The sequence below is a fragment of the Carya illinoinensis genome, chromosome 13 (genome assembly GCF_018687715.1).
Source record: "Carya illinoinensis cultivar Pawnee chromosome 13, C.illinoinensisPawnee_v1, whole genome shotgun sequence".
Taxonomy (NCBI): Eukaryota; Viridiplantae; Streptophyta; class Magnoliopsida; order Fagales; family Juglandaceae; genus Carya; species Carya illinoinensis.
This window is the reverse complement of record NC_056764.1, coordinates 3,933,117-3,948,524: the sequence shown is the minus strand read 5'-3', so window position 1 is coordinate 3,948,524 and position 15,408 is coordinate 3,933,117. Positions and strand designations below refer to the sequence as shown.

The following is a 15,408-nucleotide window of genomic DNA, read 5'->3' as shown; positions in this document are numbered from 1 at the left end:
TGTTAGGAACTTAGGATTCCTAATGAAAACCAGTCTACTGTAATTGAGCATGTATGCAGCAGAACATGCGTAATAAAACCAAAGGTCAAAAAGTAGCTGGTTTTCATATTCCATTTATTAATTATATCAGTCATTTCCCAGGTAACGAGAAGGGAGTCACTGGCATCTGTTACAAAAGCCTTCCAGAATGCGAGTAAAAAACCATAGCGTCTGACCTTTTTGGGGATTTTTACAGCTCAAGGATGATTTGATAGAAGAAGAGTTACACTGGGTTTACAGACACGAAAGAGGTATTTCCGGGTTTTAGTAACTATCTATATCTGTTTCTGGCCTTCGGAGATAATAGCGTAGACAATTCACCAAGACCTGTACATTCAAACAATTCGTTAAAAGAGTGAAATGCATCTGAAAATGATTGTACGCTAAAATTGTCTTGAAAATGGCTTAATCATTAAGAATACATTGGAAACTTGCCTGAGACAACGAGGTGTTTAACGCTGCCCCTCTGTAGCTGACATGAAACTTATCTTTGGCTACCAGTCCCTGTTGAATGAGAGATGAGCACTTGATCATAACATAATGTGTGTATGAGAGAGAGAGAGAGAGAGAGAGAGAGAGAGAGAGAGAGCATACTTCTGTATCAATTTCAGCTGATTCCACATCAATGTTAATATCAGCAATAATTTTGATGATTTCTACCAGTAATCCAGGTCTATCTGCTGTCTCTATATAAAGTAAACTGTAAATTGCAAAGTAAAATGCATACTTGAGATGAGAGATCGTCCCCCTCATTCTTTGCAAATACCTTCAAACTTCACTCAGATTATGATCCCCCAACAGGGTGGGTCGTACAAAGGTAGGACCGGTAGAGAAAACATAAAATGACCAATAAATTGTAACGGTAAAAGACAACAAAATTAAAAGTAGCAAACCTCCTCTTGGTTCCATCTTCCTTCACTTGTACATGAGTTGCAATATCAACATCAAGCTGCACAACAGAGTCACACAGGTTAAAAAAAAGAACACGAAATGGAACTTGGTTGACAAACTAGATCCTGGCCATGTAAACCCCCTAGATCCCCAATCTATTATATATACATTATTGATCACCATTGGCCAATTAAAATGAGACAACCAAAGCAGTACTCGGCTACTTCACTAATGTTGACATGTTCCAAACGCTAAATTTGACATGTTGTGGCTGACAGCTATTAGCACAGATATTTTTTGGGCTGCTATGCTATTGCCATAATGGAATCAACAAATGCCGAGACTCAGTACATGCAATCCAAATAAATGCAAGGTCAAATAAGAGTATGCATTTTATGTTCAATCTCTGAAAAGTATGTCCCAATGCAAAGAGATGGGAAAAATAAATTATGCCAAGAAAATTAACTTAAAATAATTTGAAGGATCTTCAGCACACCTTCTTCTCTGGTGCTTTTATTCCAAAAGCCTCACCCATAGCAAGTTGGGCACTAGATTCCTACAATAAATTCAGAGGGAACATGAGATTTGCATATGACAAATTCTTTTTGTAAGAACTGTAAGATAAATGAGAAAGAACTTTCTCCAACTTTCATCCATAGAAACTTCAAAAGAACAAAATAAAACATAAGTAGAGTATTTCAGCATACTCACTGGATGATACTTCAAAAGATTGTTAATGATGGTCAGTCGAATTCTCTCTAACATATCAGGATCTTCAACTTTGCGCCCTGTGTCTCTAGCATAACCAAATTCAATCTGTAAATGCTAAAAACTAGCAGTAAACAAGTAACAGTACATAATAAGACCAGTGGGCTGATGCAATTTTTTCAGAATTCTTGATATGTAGTGTTGGAAGCATTAACTGTTTAGACAACTATTTAAAGCACTTATCAACTTCTGCTAACTAAAAAAATAAGACTCGGAAGGGAACATTAAGAAGACGGTGCAACTAGTTTCAACACTCCTGTCTTCATTATTGGGGGAATCCTTCAATGCCTATATCTTCAAAATGAGCAGACTATACTTAGATATATAGCACTAGGACCAGCCACGGGGGGCATCTGGCAATAATTTTATCACGGAAAGACAGCAGTTTCATCTTGCTGTCCGCAGCCAGTGGTTCATATAAAATATGCACTACTGCTGCCCCAAAATTTTGCACATACATTTTGGAGTCCCTTAGCCATGGTCTAAAGTCGTGTGAAAAGCAAGTATGTTCGAATAATTGTTCAGGGCAGCATATGCCTTTTCTTATTAATACAATTGTTTACTTAAAAAAATATATATATGTTCGGGGCAGGGTAACGGGAGCAAGTTTCCAGTGGCTTTGAGATAAAATACATGCTTTTTTCCTTGCTTAATAACTGAAACACTGTCCTGCTTGACTAAAAATTTAAATGTTGCTCAATGAGTACAAAGAACCAGCATCAATCTCAGAACAGAGCTTTAAGAATTTGCCTCTAAAGGTAGAAAATGTGAAGGAAAAAGTACACTAAAGAATATTATGTTGCAGATGAAAAATTAGCATCAGACAACCATACAAAACTTCATTTTTTTCCTTCTGAATCATGTATGGGTTTAAGGCCTCGTTTGGATGTTGAGATGAGATGAAAAATTTGTGAATAGAAGTGAAATAGTTTGTGAATAGCAGTGAAATTATTAGAATTAAGATATTAGACGGGGTTTTAGAAAAAGAGAGAAAAAGTTGAATAGAAATATACTAAAGTTAAAATATTATTTTTTAATATTATATTTTTTTCAGAATTTGAAAATATTGAATTGTTTTTTTGTGTTTTGTTTGGAAGTTTGGGAAAGTTGTAATGATTGGATAAAAAAGTTACAGATTTGAAATTGAAAAATATCTGTATTTGTGGTGTTTGGATGTTGAGATGAAACCATCTTGCAATCTAAAAGGGGCCTAACTCTATTAAAGCACCATTGGTGAGATGCCAATAGAATTACTTACAATCGTGTGATGAAAAATTTTGTTTGTTTGACTGATCCCTCAGTGGCAACAGTTCCCTTTGACACATCCAGTCCCAAATCTTTCAATGCTTTCATCTGCCCTAGCATAATAAACAAGGGCAGGTTGTTAACTATAATCATTTAAAGAACATACTGGTATTAAAAAAAAAAAAAATAGAGGGCATTTGCTCAGCTCTGACCTCCCACGAGCCTTTTTACCTCAAGAATCAACACCGCTGTAATTATTTGCTCATAACCAAACAGAAGGAAACAGACAACAAAAGTGGAAAAATTCCAAACAATCCATTGGTGGTTTTGAGTTACTGAGCAAAACAGCACAGTCAATGATCAGGTTGGTATGTTTTTCACCAATAATCCCTACCAAATGTACCTATTTTCTACTGATCCCTTAAAGTTGCGGAATTCCAGAAACAAATGTGGCCCTACTTGAGAATCAGTTAGTAACTTTCTCATAAATTCAACAAGGAAAACTGGTTTCATGAAGAGAGAGCCTCAAAAGAACACAGAAATTCACGATGTATTAATCCTATGCAAATGTTTATTCGGAGAGGTGAATGCCACATGTTGCCAGCAGCCACTTTACCGTGTCAATGAGAGCTCCCAGGCGATCCCCAAAGCTGAGCTGAACAATTGTTGCATCAGAATCTGAATCTTGATCTATCAGAACTATTGGCATAGGGACATAATCGGCATCTCGATCAAACTTCTGCATTTACAGTTATCCCCTTAATCAGTAAACATATTTTTTTGAGATAAAACTTAACTGTACTCGAGGGATATATGATGTCATTCTCATAATTTATGTGTTAAACCAACTTCCAACTCCCCAAAATTGTAAACAAAAGAAAAAATGCATATATATATATTTTTGATAAGTAAAAAGAAAAAAAAAATGCATAAATATCAGATATTAAAATCATAGATTGTAAATAATTTGGGGCCACTTGGACCAGACAAGCATGTTTCAAGTGAACTGTGGTCCAAATTCAAATGCTCAAAAGTAAACAGTCTTTGGTAAGAATCATGTCATGCCAGTACTTGTGATTTAGAGGAAAAGATAAAGAATTCCATGCAAAAATATACAAAATTGAATATGTCCACTCACAAATCCCTCTCAGCTATGTATGGAAAAGCACTTGTCAAAAAAGGTTAAAGACACAAAAGCACTAATCATATAATACTGCTCAACCACCCTAAATTGTTCAACCACCGTAAAAAAATAAAAATAAAAAACTGGCAAGCAAGCATCTCATCTAGACTAGTCATGCAATTGCTCAAGAATTCTTTGAGAACCAAAGCTAAGTCACCAGTTTGTAATTTTCAAACTCAATCACAAACCAGTCTTTGAAGGACCAAAAATCTGCATGATTTTCCATTCATTTCAAGAACACTACTGTTAGTACAGCAATACTCAACATCTTTAACATATTTCTACTTAATTTTTCTTAATAATGAATGAAACAAATAAACTCAATTTTTGTTATAATGAGTGAAACAAATAACATATAAGGTAGAAAGAATCATTTTACTGACCAATGAGGTTGAATCAACTGCATTCAAACCATCGGTAGATGCATGCAAAATATTCCTGCATAACAGTACGAGCGACATTAGACAACAAAAGATTTAGGGTTATCCTTTCACAACATCACACAAAGAGAATCGAAATTGGACCACATAACAATAACATGCTATTCACAATACTAAAGCAAGTGATTTAACAAATTACCATTGACTGATGCAGTCACAAACCTCAAAGTTGGACTACAAATACAATCAGTGAACAAGATAAAGCAAAGCCACAAACATCAAATGACATAAACAAACTTTCTTCATCATTATTCCTCCAGAACATTAACAGTACAAGTGAAGAGAATCATCAAGAATCTAATGTTCTATTGGAAAAAAAGAAAAGAAAACGACTAAAATATACTTCAGCCATCTCTTTAGCCTCGGCCAAGACAAACTCGAATAGAATAAAGCTTATACACACAAGAAATTGTCAACACCCATGGGCTGTTAACAAATAGGTCTATTAACTGTATTAAGATCAATTGAGAATGGAGATGCTCTTAAATTCCTTGGGGGCCAAAATCTAAGATTTAAGATACAATGCTTTTGATTGCTGTAGAGAACATAGGCAACAAAACTGAATGAAAAATGAAAGTTCTGATCTGCAAATGGTTCAATCGATTAAGACAGGCTAAAACATCTATTTACAACAGCTGACTTGAGGCTTTCGTTTTCTTTAGATGTTTAAAGAGGACACGAGACTCCAAACCCCGGTGTTCTTTTCTTCTCCTTATTATTTTTCTCCACCACACGAACAATCGATTAAGCATTTTCTCAGAAGCCAAACACAGCACCAGTACATACAAAGTTATTTTATAATTAATTTATCAAAAAAGAGCTTCCAGATCCATTAAGTTTTTTTACAAGGAACCGAATCCTATCGAAATGTAAGGTAACTACTTTGAACAAAAGTGAAATTCACAAATAGATTACAACTATCACCGCGTAGCTGCTTAGAAAAATAGAGAAATCCACGAATAAGATCAATTCCACGAATAAGATCAATTCAAAGGAGAATAAGCCAATAGTTTTCTCCTGAAGTAATTCCAAGTGCAGGTTCAGTCTTGCAGGGGCAAGACACTGATGTAGTGATAATTGCAACAAACAATACTTCCGATTTCTACTTTTTTATGCATATAAAAGCTTTCCTTTTACTTTCGAATTGTGAACGAATATTTGCTAGGCAACCGAACAGCGCGTTAAGGAAAATATCGGAGGCTGCATCTTACTTCTTTCTCGAGAAAGCGAGTGCAGGTTCTGAGCACTTGAAGCGAACCGGTAAAACTGCGAGTGGCTCGCATGGAGAGAGCTGTGGAATGAAACCGATACCCGAAACCCTAGATCGACGGACGGCAGAGGACGAGGAGCAGAAGGCGGTGTTTGCGAGGGCCATGGCAGCGCTGGATTGACTGTATAGTTGGATTGCTCAGGAAATTTTGGCTTTCAACAGGGTGCGGTCGTACAAATAAAGTGCGATATTTTTCACTGATTGGAGCGGTCGTTCGCTTGTTGCGTCACTCGGTGGGGACGGCGAGAGCTGGTTGGAGGCCACGTCAGGTCGCATGCGTAATAAAAGGTGCAAAATTTTATTCATTTAAAACGTTCTGATTGGTAAGTTTGAGATAAAAATTTTGAATTTAAAATAAAATATTAAAATATTATTATTATTATTTTCAGATTTAAAAAAATTAAGAAAAAATTAAATTATTTATTATATTTTATATAAAAATTTAAAAAACTTATAATAATGAGATGAAAATTTTAAATTTAAGATAAAAATTTTTATTTACCAATCCGAGCCGTCAAAAGCTGGGACGAAGAGCGGTGATAATAATTGTAAGTAGCAGTAAAAAAAAAATATATCTATTCCTAAGCCGGTTGGAGTTACCAACATCACCGTGACGTGATCAATCCAGTCTGGTCGCCACTTCGTGATTTTCACTAAGTTTCCACCCATATGGGTTTGTCGAGAGTTTCCTTCTGTCAGTTTTCTCCCCGACTACTTCACTTTCCTCTACCCGTAGCCCACCAAAATCTCATTTCCAAAATTTCAGTTTGTTTTATCCTTAAGCGAAAAAAGGATCCACACCCACTGAGCCTCTATTTTCCTAGGCGATTTCTCTCTCTTCTGCACCAATTCGCTCATCGTAGAACATCCAGACTGATATAGGCAAGTCCATTTCCTTCACTCTCTAGTCCTCTTACGCTCGGTTTCTCAAAATTTTGCATGTTCCACCTGCCCACCTGCCCTTTTGCTCTCTGTTTCTCAACATTTTGCATATTCTACCTCCATTTTCTTCACTCTCTGAATTTTATGCTCATGGTTTCTCAACATTTGGCAAGTTCCACCTATTGTTTTAAATTTTATACCATACCGAGGTCGAAATATAGAGTACCAAAATACTAACCGGTACAGAAAATGAGTCTGCTTCGTACCAGCTAAAATACCGATCATATCGATGTGTTTAGGCCGGTACCAGCTGGTATTTTGAATTTCGAGCTAGGAAAATCCTTAGGATCGGTCCGGCTGCTATTAGCCAAATAATAGCCTGCCAATCACATGGTAACACGTAGGTCTTCCACCACAGTTATTCTAAAGCAGCACTATATTAAAAAAGGACAAACTCATTTTCTGTCTTCTCTTCTTTTTCTCTTTTTCACTTGGTAGTTTTTATTTTTTTCGTTCTGCTGGGTAGAGTTTTATTTTCATTCCATTCATTTTCTTTTTGGTTTTATTAGTTTTAGTTTTCCTTAGTTTTATTTTTTTCCAGTATTGGTGCGGCGGCTTCATTTTTTTTTTCCAATTTTCATTTTCTTTTCCAATTTTCATTTTCTTTCATTAGCCTTTTCTTTCGGTTTTCATTTTTTTGCCGGAGACTTTGCTTTCAGTGTTGGTTTCTTGTTGGGCGGACGCTGGGTAACTCTTTAGATGATTTTTTTTTTTTTTTTGATGTTTTGGCTCTAGTTTTATATTTTATTTTTTTTGGCTTTCACTGTTTTTCCTTCTTCTTCATTTTAGACTTTTCTTTCAGGCTTAGTTTTATTTTTCATGGGTGAGACTGTTCAGTTTCGTTTTCATTTTTCTGGATTTTATTTTGGTTCTACTGGGTAGAGTTCTCAAGATTGATTCGAACTCAAACCCAGAACTTCACCTTTGCATTGAAAAAAAAAATCCAATTAAAGTTGATAGAATTTGTGGCTGGAAAGCCATGAAAATGGACCAAAAAAGTTAATTTACTCAGTTTAATCCATTTCCAGAGCTGAGGTAAAGCTGGACGGCATTGTAGAGCTCGTTGATGTTGACTCTGTCGATCTCGGTGATGTCGAAGTAGTAGTAGGAGGAGAACCAGCGGATTGAGGGCAGTGCAAAGGGATGAAGTGAGGAAGAGAGGGGCGGGCGGTGCAAATGAGAAGACAAAAAGGCTACGCTACATACGACTATGACTCTCTGTGGTGAGTGTATTTTTTTTACAGTGAATTTTCTTACGTGGAGTTAGCTGAATGGAGGGCTGCTTTTGTGGGATTTTCAGCCCGACCGTCGGGAAGCGTTTCTCTTCGAGCTATACATATAACAGGAGTGGACTGTTAGTGATCTGGGCATTTTTGTAATTTCGTTAAAATGCAGGGACATTTTCATAGTTACATAATCACAACAGTATAAATGTAAAAGGGTAGTGATAGGGTTACTACCCATTTACTACTTATGAGTATTTCAGGTTTTTTCTATTTGTTTCCTTCTTTTTTTAAGGATTTTTTTAACATCCTTAATCATTAAGAAAAAATTAAAAAATATATATATAATTTTACTACTATTCACTTTCTTAATCATTAAGTAAAATAAAAAATTATAAAAAAAATCAAATAAAAAAAGAGTAATAAATAAGTGGTAAATGAGTGGTAATGCTATTATTTTCCAATGTAAAATAGATTGTTACGTTACTGGCATCTACATGGTACTGCACCTCGTTTTGCTAAAAGAAAGTAAAAAAGACCACCTGCACGTTTGACCTCACTTTGGAAATAGTTTTTTTTATTTTTTTAATTAATTTAAAATAGATATGAATACATTCTAATCTAAGTAAAATAATATATTATGTCTTTTAATCATTTTTTCTCGCTTGAAAGTTCATAATTGTATTATTATTTTATATGATTTCAATAAATTTTTTTATTATTTATTTTAGTTGGTAATATTATTTTTTATTTTTTATGTGATCTTAAGATGAGTGCTTTTATTTTATTAGTTAAATTTAGACTTATTTAATTTTACAAAGATGTCTATTATGTTAAAACTTAAGACTTGTATTTTTTTTTTTTTTAAATAGACTTCAATTCAATTCTTGAATGAAGAAAGTTATAGCTGTGACCAATAAGTCCGGGTACCAACCCTGATTACAAGCCAATTACTCATCTGTTTTAAGCTCCCCCGCACACAATAAGTGTCGGACACTGTCTAAAAAAACTTTAGAAACTCTCTGAAGACACAGTCCTTTTGAGATGCGAGACTCTGTGTAAACAAAGATGTCCATCTCGACTTGTCTATGAGACACCAATCCACACCACTCCCACCCTCCAAAAGAGGGAGAGGACTCACTACCCTACTCCTCCAAAAGAGGAAAGGGACTCGCTACCCTACTCCTCCAAAAGAGGAAAGGGACTCAACCACCCTACTCCTCCAAAAGAGGAAAGGGAATAATCTATTTCAATTTATTTTCATTACCCTAATAAAACCCACTAACAACCGAAAATTGAAAAGCAGCATAGTAGCATAGTACATCACTACCCAAACAACCCTAACTGAAAAGCAAACAGACAAAACACTTGCTCTCCACGCCGTACACACACGTCGTCTGCCCACGCCGAATGCCCACCCCATCTGCTTCTGGTACTCTACAGACCGCTCCACCCTGCATCCCCGCCCCATGAAAGGACCACTCCACCGTCATCCCATCCCCTTCCAGTCCGCCTAACCAGCTTCATCGCCGACAACCTCTCCCAGCACCAATAAGCTGCAAACAACGTATCCGATAACATCCACTATGGGCTGACTGAGGCTAAACCAGAGACAAATCCAACCTCTATTTTTCAACCAGCAGAACAGGCCCAGCGAGAGATTTATTACAAACACCCAACTCCAAATAAACAAAACTGACAGATCTAACAACCATATGAAAAGAGAAAAAACTAAACAACCATCTAGCCACTGTTGGATTTCCGGCCACCAACCATAGGAATGTCCACCGTGAGTTGCGACCAGACTCCTTCCCAGAAACCGCTTCATCCCCTCCATGCAACTCAGCATACCACCCGAAACAAATCCTCTGTTTTCCATGGATAAAACAGAGCTCCTTTACCTCGCGGGAAGCACCCCAAACCATCATGCAAAACCATCATCTCCGGAGCAAGATACCCTACCCACACTCACACCGTAACCCTCCGAAATGTCCCCACAGGAGACTGTACCTAAATAGTCGAGAAACATCGGCCAAAAGGAAACCGAGAACCTCCACCCCTACAAGAAATGAATCTCCGCCCAGATGGGTGAAATAAGAATGTAGAGGCCTCGGGACGCCGCCTCTGGTGGTGGCCTTTCAACCACCAAATCACAGCCAAAACGGTTCTTATTTACACTAACAGAAAATAGAGAAGAAAACAGACTCTTACTGACCAAAACGAAAAGAAAACTAAAAAAGGTTGGGGGGAGGGAGGGAGGAGCCGAAGCTCCACCTCCCTCGGACGCTTCTGATCTTTTAGCCCAGAGAGAAGGGAGAGCTTCTCTCTCTAAGGGGGGCCCACTTAAGACTTGTATTGATAAGTAATATTATTGAGTTTATGACTTATTTTATTATTATTATTTTATAATATAGTTTATATTCATATATATATAATTTTTATATATATAGACTATTTCGAAACGATACTGATACCGAAATATTTCGTTCTAATACCTTGACCAGTACGATTTCCGATATGGTATTCAAAACTTTGGTTCCACCTCCATTTCCTTCACTCTCCCTTTTACTCTCAGTTTCTCAACATTTTGCATGTTACTCTATCTCCATTTCCTTCATTCTCTTATAATTATCTTAATAAAAATATTGCATACAATGGACTGGTTTTGTTATCATTTTAAGGTTTTTTCTCCTTTGCAAGCTATCTCTTAAATGCATGGCTACTCTATGAACAATGAAGGGTTTTTAACGTCTGTGTAGTACATAGAGCATTCTTTTGTTTGAACATGTGGCATAATGGATGGATACCTATGCTCATGCATTGCTTTTTCTTTTTTTTTTTTTTTTTTTTTTTTGCGCATTAAGATTGCCACGTTGATTTGTTTGTGCACATTGTTTCATCCTTTCAAGTTATTGTGTTACTTGCTCAACGAACGAAGCACATTTGGTCGAAGGAGGGCAGAGGGGCAATGCGGGGGAACGAAAAAATTCAAATGGACATACAGAGGAAGAAATTCAGTAATATAAATTAAGAAGTTCAGTAAAACGTTCGTTTACTTGAAAGAAACAAAATTAAATAAAATGTCACATCACCTAGTGTGTGGTGTTGGAGAAGTAAAGGCATATAGATGGCAGTACTCGTAAAAAACTAATGGAAAATAATAATAAAATATTAAATAGTAATAAAAAATAATAAATAATAGTAAAAAGTAATTGAAAAATAATAATAAAATAATAAATAGTAGTGGAGTATTTTGATAATACCTCAGGTACTCTCAGTACCCAAACGTGGCCTTAGCTTGGGTTTAGGTAGTGAGAAATGTTGAAAATTGTTGTGAATAGTACTGAAAAAGTAATAAAAAACTAATTTTATAATATTAAATAATAATAAAAAGTAAGTTAAAAGTAATGAATAATAGTAAAAATTTAGCACAAACTTTTTTTTTAAAAAAAAAGAAAAAGAAATTAACACAACATATAAATTTTAAATGTATAATTTTTTTATAAATATATAGATTTTATAAAAATATTGTGCGAGACTTGTGCATTTAGAGTTTTTATATATAATTTCTCTTTTTAAAATTAATTATTTGTATCTCTTGCAGTTTGTAATAAATTAGACTCTACTATAAAAAAATTAAAAATTTTAAAAACTAAAAAAATAAATAAACTTTTTTAATGGGATCTCATTTTTTACAAAAGAGTTTGCACCAAATTTATCTATTTTGAACTTGTATCTATGATTGCTCATTTTTTTCAAAGTAAACTCTAATTTATTTTTTAAGATTTTGAAACCATATAATATTATTACAAAATGCCAATTATGTATAAATTTATAGAAATTAAAACATAACGTTTCAATAGAAGACTCAAAACACACAATTTTACTCTAAAATAAATAGTCAATGATATAATTTAAGCCTCATTGGAACCTCATAAAGAGCAAACAAATTTCCTTTCCAAGCAATATGTGATCTCATACACTACCTACCATTATTCTTATCATATGGGGTATCACAATCTTCATATCTTAAATTCCTAATATCTTTGTTGAGCACTTCCTTCATAGGTGACATGGCTCAAACCGTACATTTTTTATTAGGATAAACTCTAATACCATTTATAATATGGGTGGCTCAAACCACATTACCTATACTTCAAAATGATTAGTCAATAATATAATTAGAATCTCATTGAAATGTTATAAAGAGTAAAAATTTATCATTTTCAAATAATGTTAGATCTTATTCACCACCTGTACTTATATTTATCATATAGAGTATCACATAAAGTGAGATATAAGTAAGTTTTATACTCCAAATGACTTTCCTGAGCAAGACGATACTTCACAAATGTTAAGAAAATATAACAATTATTTAATTAGGAATTTAAAATTTGTTGCACAAATTATAAGATTTGAAGTCTAGACAAATATTCTAGATAATTTTATTTTGTGAACGGCCTCGTTTGTTTTTAAAAATAAGTTGAGATTAAAATTAAAAATTGAATAAAATATTATTAAAATATATTATTTTTATATTAGAATTTGAAAAAATTGAATTGTTTATTTTATTTTGTATGAAAATTTAAAAAAATTATTATGATTAGATTAGATGAAATGAGATAAAAGAATTTTGTGAAAGTAAACAAGTCCACTTGTGTTGAATTCTTTATTAAATAAATCCCAGTCAACTTTAACTATATAAGTAATTATATTGAAGAAGACTAATGCCCTTAAATTCTTGAAATAGTATTACAATTGCAGCTGATCAAACTATAGGTTATAAAACTCCCATTAATTGTAGCTTGATACCAATGGCTCCTCTCTCCCTGATAAATTGAGGTTTTATATTTTTAAGTCATTATGTAAAACACATCAGCATCATTATTTATGTTATAATATTTAAAATCAAATGACTCCGCATAAACGTTTATGAGCTTTCCTTATGAATTAAAAATATATATTTTTTTAAAAGTAAATGATTTCGATTCAAATTAGGTAGTTAGAGTTTTTAATATTTGTTCACATACCTTTTGTTTTTTTTCTTAATTATTTTTTCTTTGTTTATTCCTCATATTTTTATTTATCATATTCTTATTACATAAATTGAATACGAAGAAAAAAAATACGGAGGAGTAAAATTATGTAGATAACAAACCATGTGTTCAATGAACAAAAATACAAAACGGAAATAAAAAAATGAATTTACGGAAATAAAAAAGGAATTTAGATAAGCCAAAACCTTTACAGGCAATGATTCTTATGTTCTACTTGAATGACAGTAAATTAATGATTATTTTTGTGTGAAAAAATAATTGAATGGTTAATATTTTGTAAATAAATAAATAAATAAAGTTATGTGGGTGTGTAGGTCTATAAAAAATGTTGTTCAGATGATTAACAATAATAATTATAAATCGAATATACAATATAAAATATAAATAAAATACGAAACAGTAATAAATATAAAGAGTAAAGGTAAGAGAAAAGAAAACTCAGTATGTTAACTGGGTTCGACTCCACTGCCTATGTCCTCGCCTCAAGCTACCCTTTGAAGATCCCCAAATTCACTATTCAACCTCTTTCATATAGAGATAGAAATCTATTATACATTTGAATAACACTGCTACAAATGATCCGTGTAGAACACTCTCTACACTTGCAATCACCTTACAAGTGATGATTCAACTATTCCCTATATAGAACACTTTCTACACGCACAAGGGTTATACACACCCTTTTACTGATACAATAGCTGATAGTGGGTAAATTATCAGAAAACACTAATCAATAATTGAAATAAGAACAATACATCGCAAACTATATCTCTCTCAAAAATAACAATGATTAAGGCTCAATACTTAGAGAATAGAGAATGAAAGTTTTGAATGAATATTGTATGCTCTTGGTATTGTGAATGTGAAGCTCTCAAATGATCTATTTATAGGTATATGAGATTTCATATTCAAATTTAAAAAGATTTACACGTCAAATACAACATCATTCACTTTTCAAAATTTTCAAACCTAATATTTTTACTTTTTGCATATGACAAAATGAGCACATTTTACTTTTCAAAAAATTTTCAAACAAAATCATCTACATTTTGCATAAGCAAAAAAAATATCAATCACTTTTGAAAATATTCAAATAAAACATGCACATGTGAAAGATGACAATCAATCATCTTTAATATTTTCAAAATTCAAATATTTTATAATATCATGCACATGTGAAAGATGACAATCAATCATTTTTCAAATTTTTCAAATTTAATTTTCAAAATATTCATACAAATGTGAAAAATGTATTTTAATATTTTATGATAAAATATTAAATTTGAACCTTAATCATAATTTCGAATTTTTAAGAGATTTATAACATTATTCTATGATTTTAAAGTGAATTTGTTCCTTTCTCGCTCATTCTTGGTTCCTTGATGTATTTGATTATATTGTGTAGACAACTTAATCTTAATATTTCTTTATTTTTTGAATTCATTTGTTATTATCAAAATCCATATGTATATATATAATTACACGAAACTTGAATCTTTTGGTTCAACAAAAATAGTAATGATACTTACAGTCATAAGTGTGCAAGCCTCATACAATTAGGGGTGAGCTTCGGCCTGTCCAAGACCAAATGAAAAAATAAAATATATATATAATTTATATAAATAATTTTATAAATTAATTATATAATTTTTATATAATTATTAACTAATGCTAATATTTATAATTACATACTAATATTAATATTTATACTAATACTAATAGTCTAATATGGTATAAAAAAAATACTAGTAGTATGATATAGACTATAGTTATACTTATACTAATATAGTTATATTAAATCACTATAGGTAATACTAATATATAGGCTTATAGTTATATTAATAGTCTACTATTATATAGTTGTACTTATAACTATAATTAATATTAATATATAGTTGTACTAATACTATTAATCTATTATATAGTCTACATTCTAGTATAGGCTATATAGTTATAACTAATACTAATACTATAGTCTCTAATATAGTAATGTAAAATATAGTTATACTAAATTATTGATTCATCGTAACTAACATTATTAATATATAGCTATACTAATAGTTTAATACTAATATTATTATATAGTTATACTAATCATAATAACTAAATCACTATAAGTGTGAAACTATATATATTTAGTATCAATATATTATTATATTATTTAATGTATAACTATAATATATGATATTAGTATATATTAATATATTAACATATTATAAGAGTTATAATATAAATTATAATATATGTATAAATTTATAATACTATTAGTATAGTTAACTTAATATGTTAGTATTAAATCACTATAAGTATATAGATTATTAGTAATAAGAGTATTACTATTATTTAATAT

At 32.5% G+C, this 15,408-nt stretch overlaps 1 protein-coding gene across 2 annotated transcripts; it reads right to left on the bottom strand.

Annotated features, from left to right (window-relative positions):
- Nucleotides 1-85: 85 nt before the first annotated feature.
- LOC122292013 (ACT domain-containing protein ACR12) lies at nucleotides 86-6,002 on the bottom strand. 2 transcript variants are annotated; one of them, XM_043100165.1, is made up of 10 exons: nucleotides 5,778-5,998; nucleotides 4,510-4,564; nucleotides 3,560-3,682; nucleotides 2,957-3,051; nucleotides 1,642-1,726; nucleotides 1,427-1,486; nucleotides 933-988; nucleotides 634-739; nucleotides 475-543; nucleotides 86-366 (listed from the first exon to the last, which is right to left on the bottom strand). In XM_043100165.1, exons 1-10 carry the CDS (start codon nucleotides 5,939-5,941, stop codon nucleotides 304-306), a joined length of 876 nt encoding a protein of 291 aa, XP_042956099.1. In that variant the 5' UTR covers nucleotides 5,942-5,998; the 3' UTR covers nucleotides 86-303. The 2 variants fall into 2 exon arrangements, with proteins under 2 accessions (XP_042956099.1, XP_042956098.1); XM_043100164.1 differs by having other exon boundaries at nucleotides 475-739; nucleotides 5,778-6,002.
- Between the last annotated feature and the right edge of the window lie 9,406 nt (nucleotides 6,003-15,408).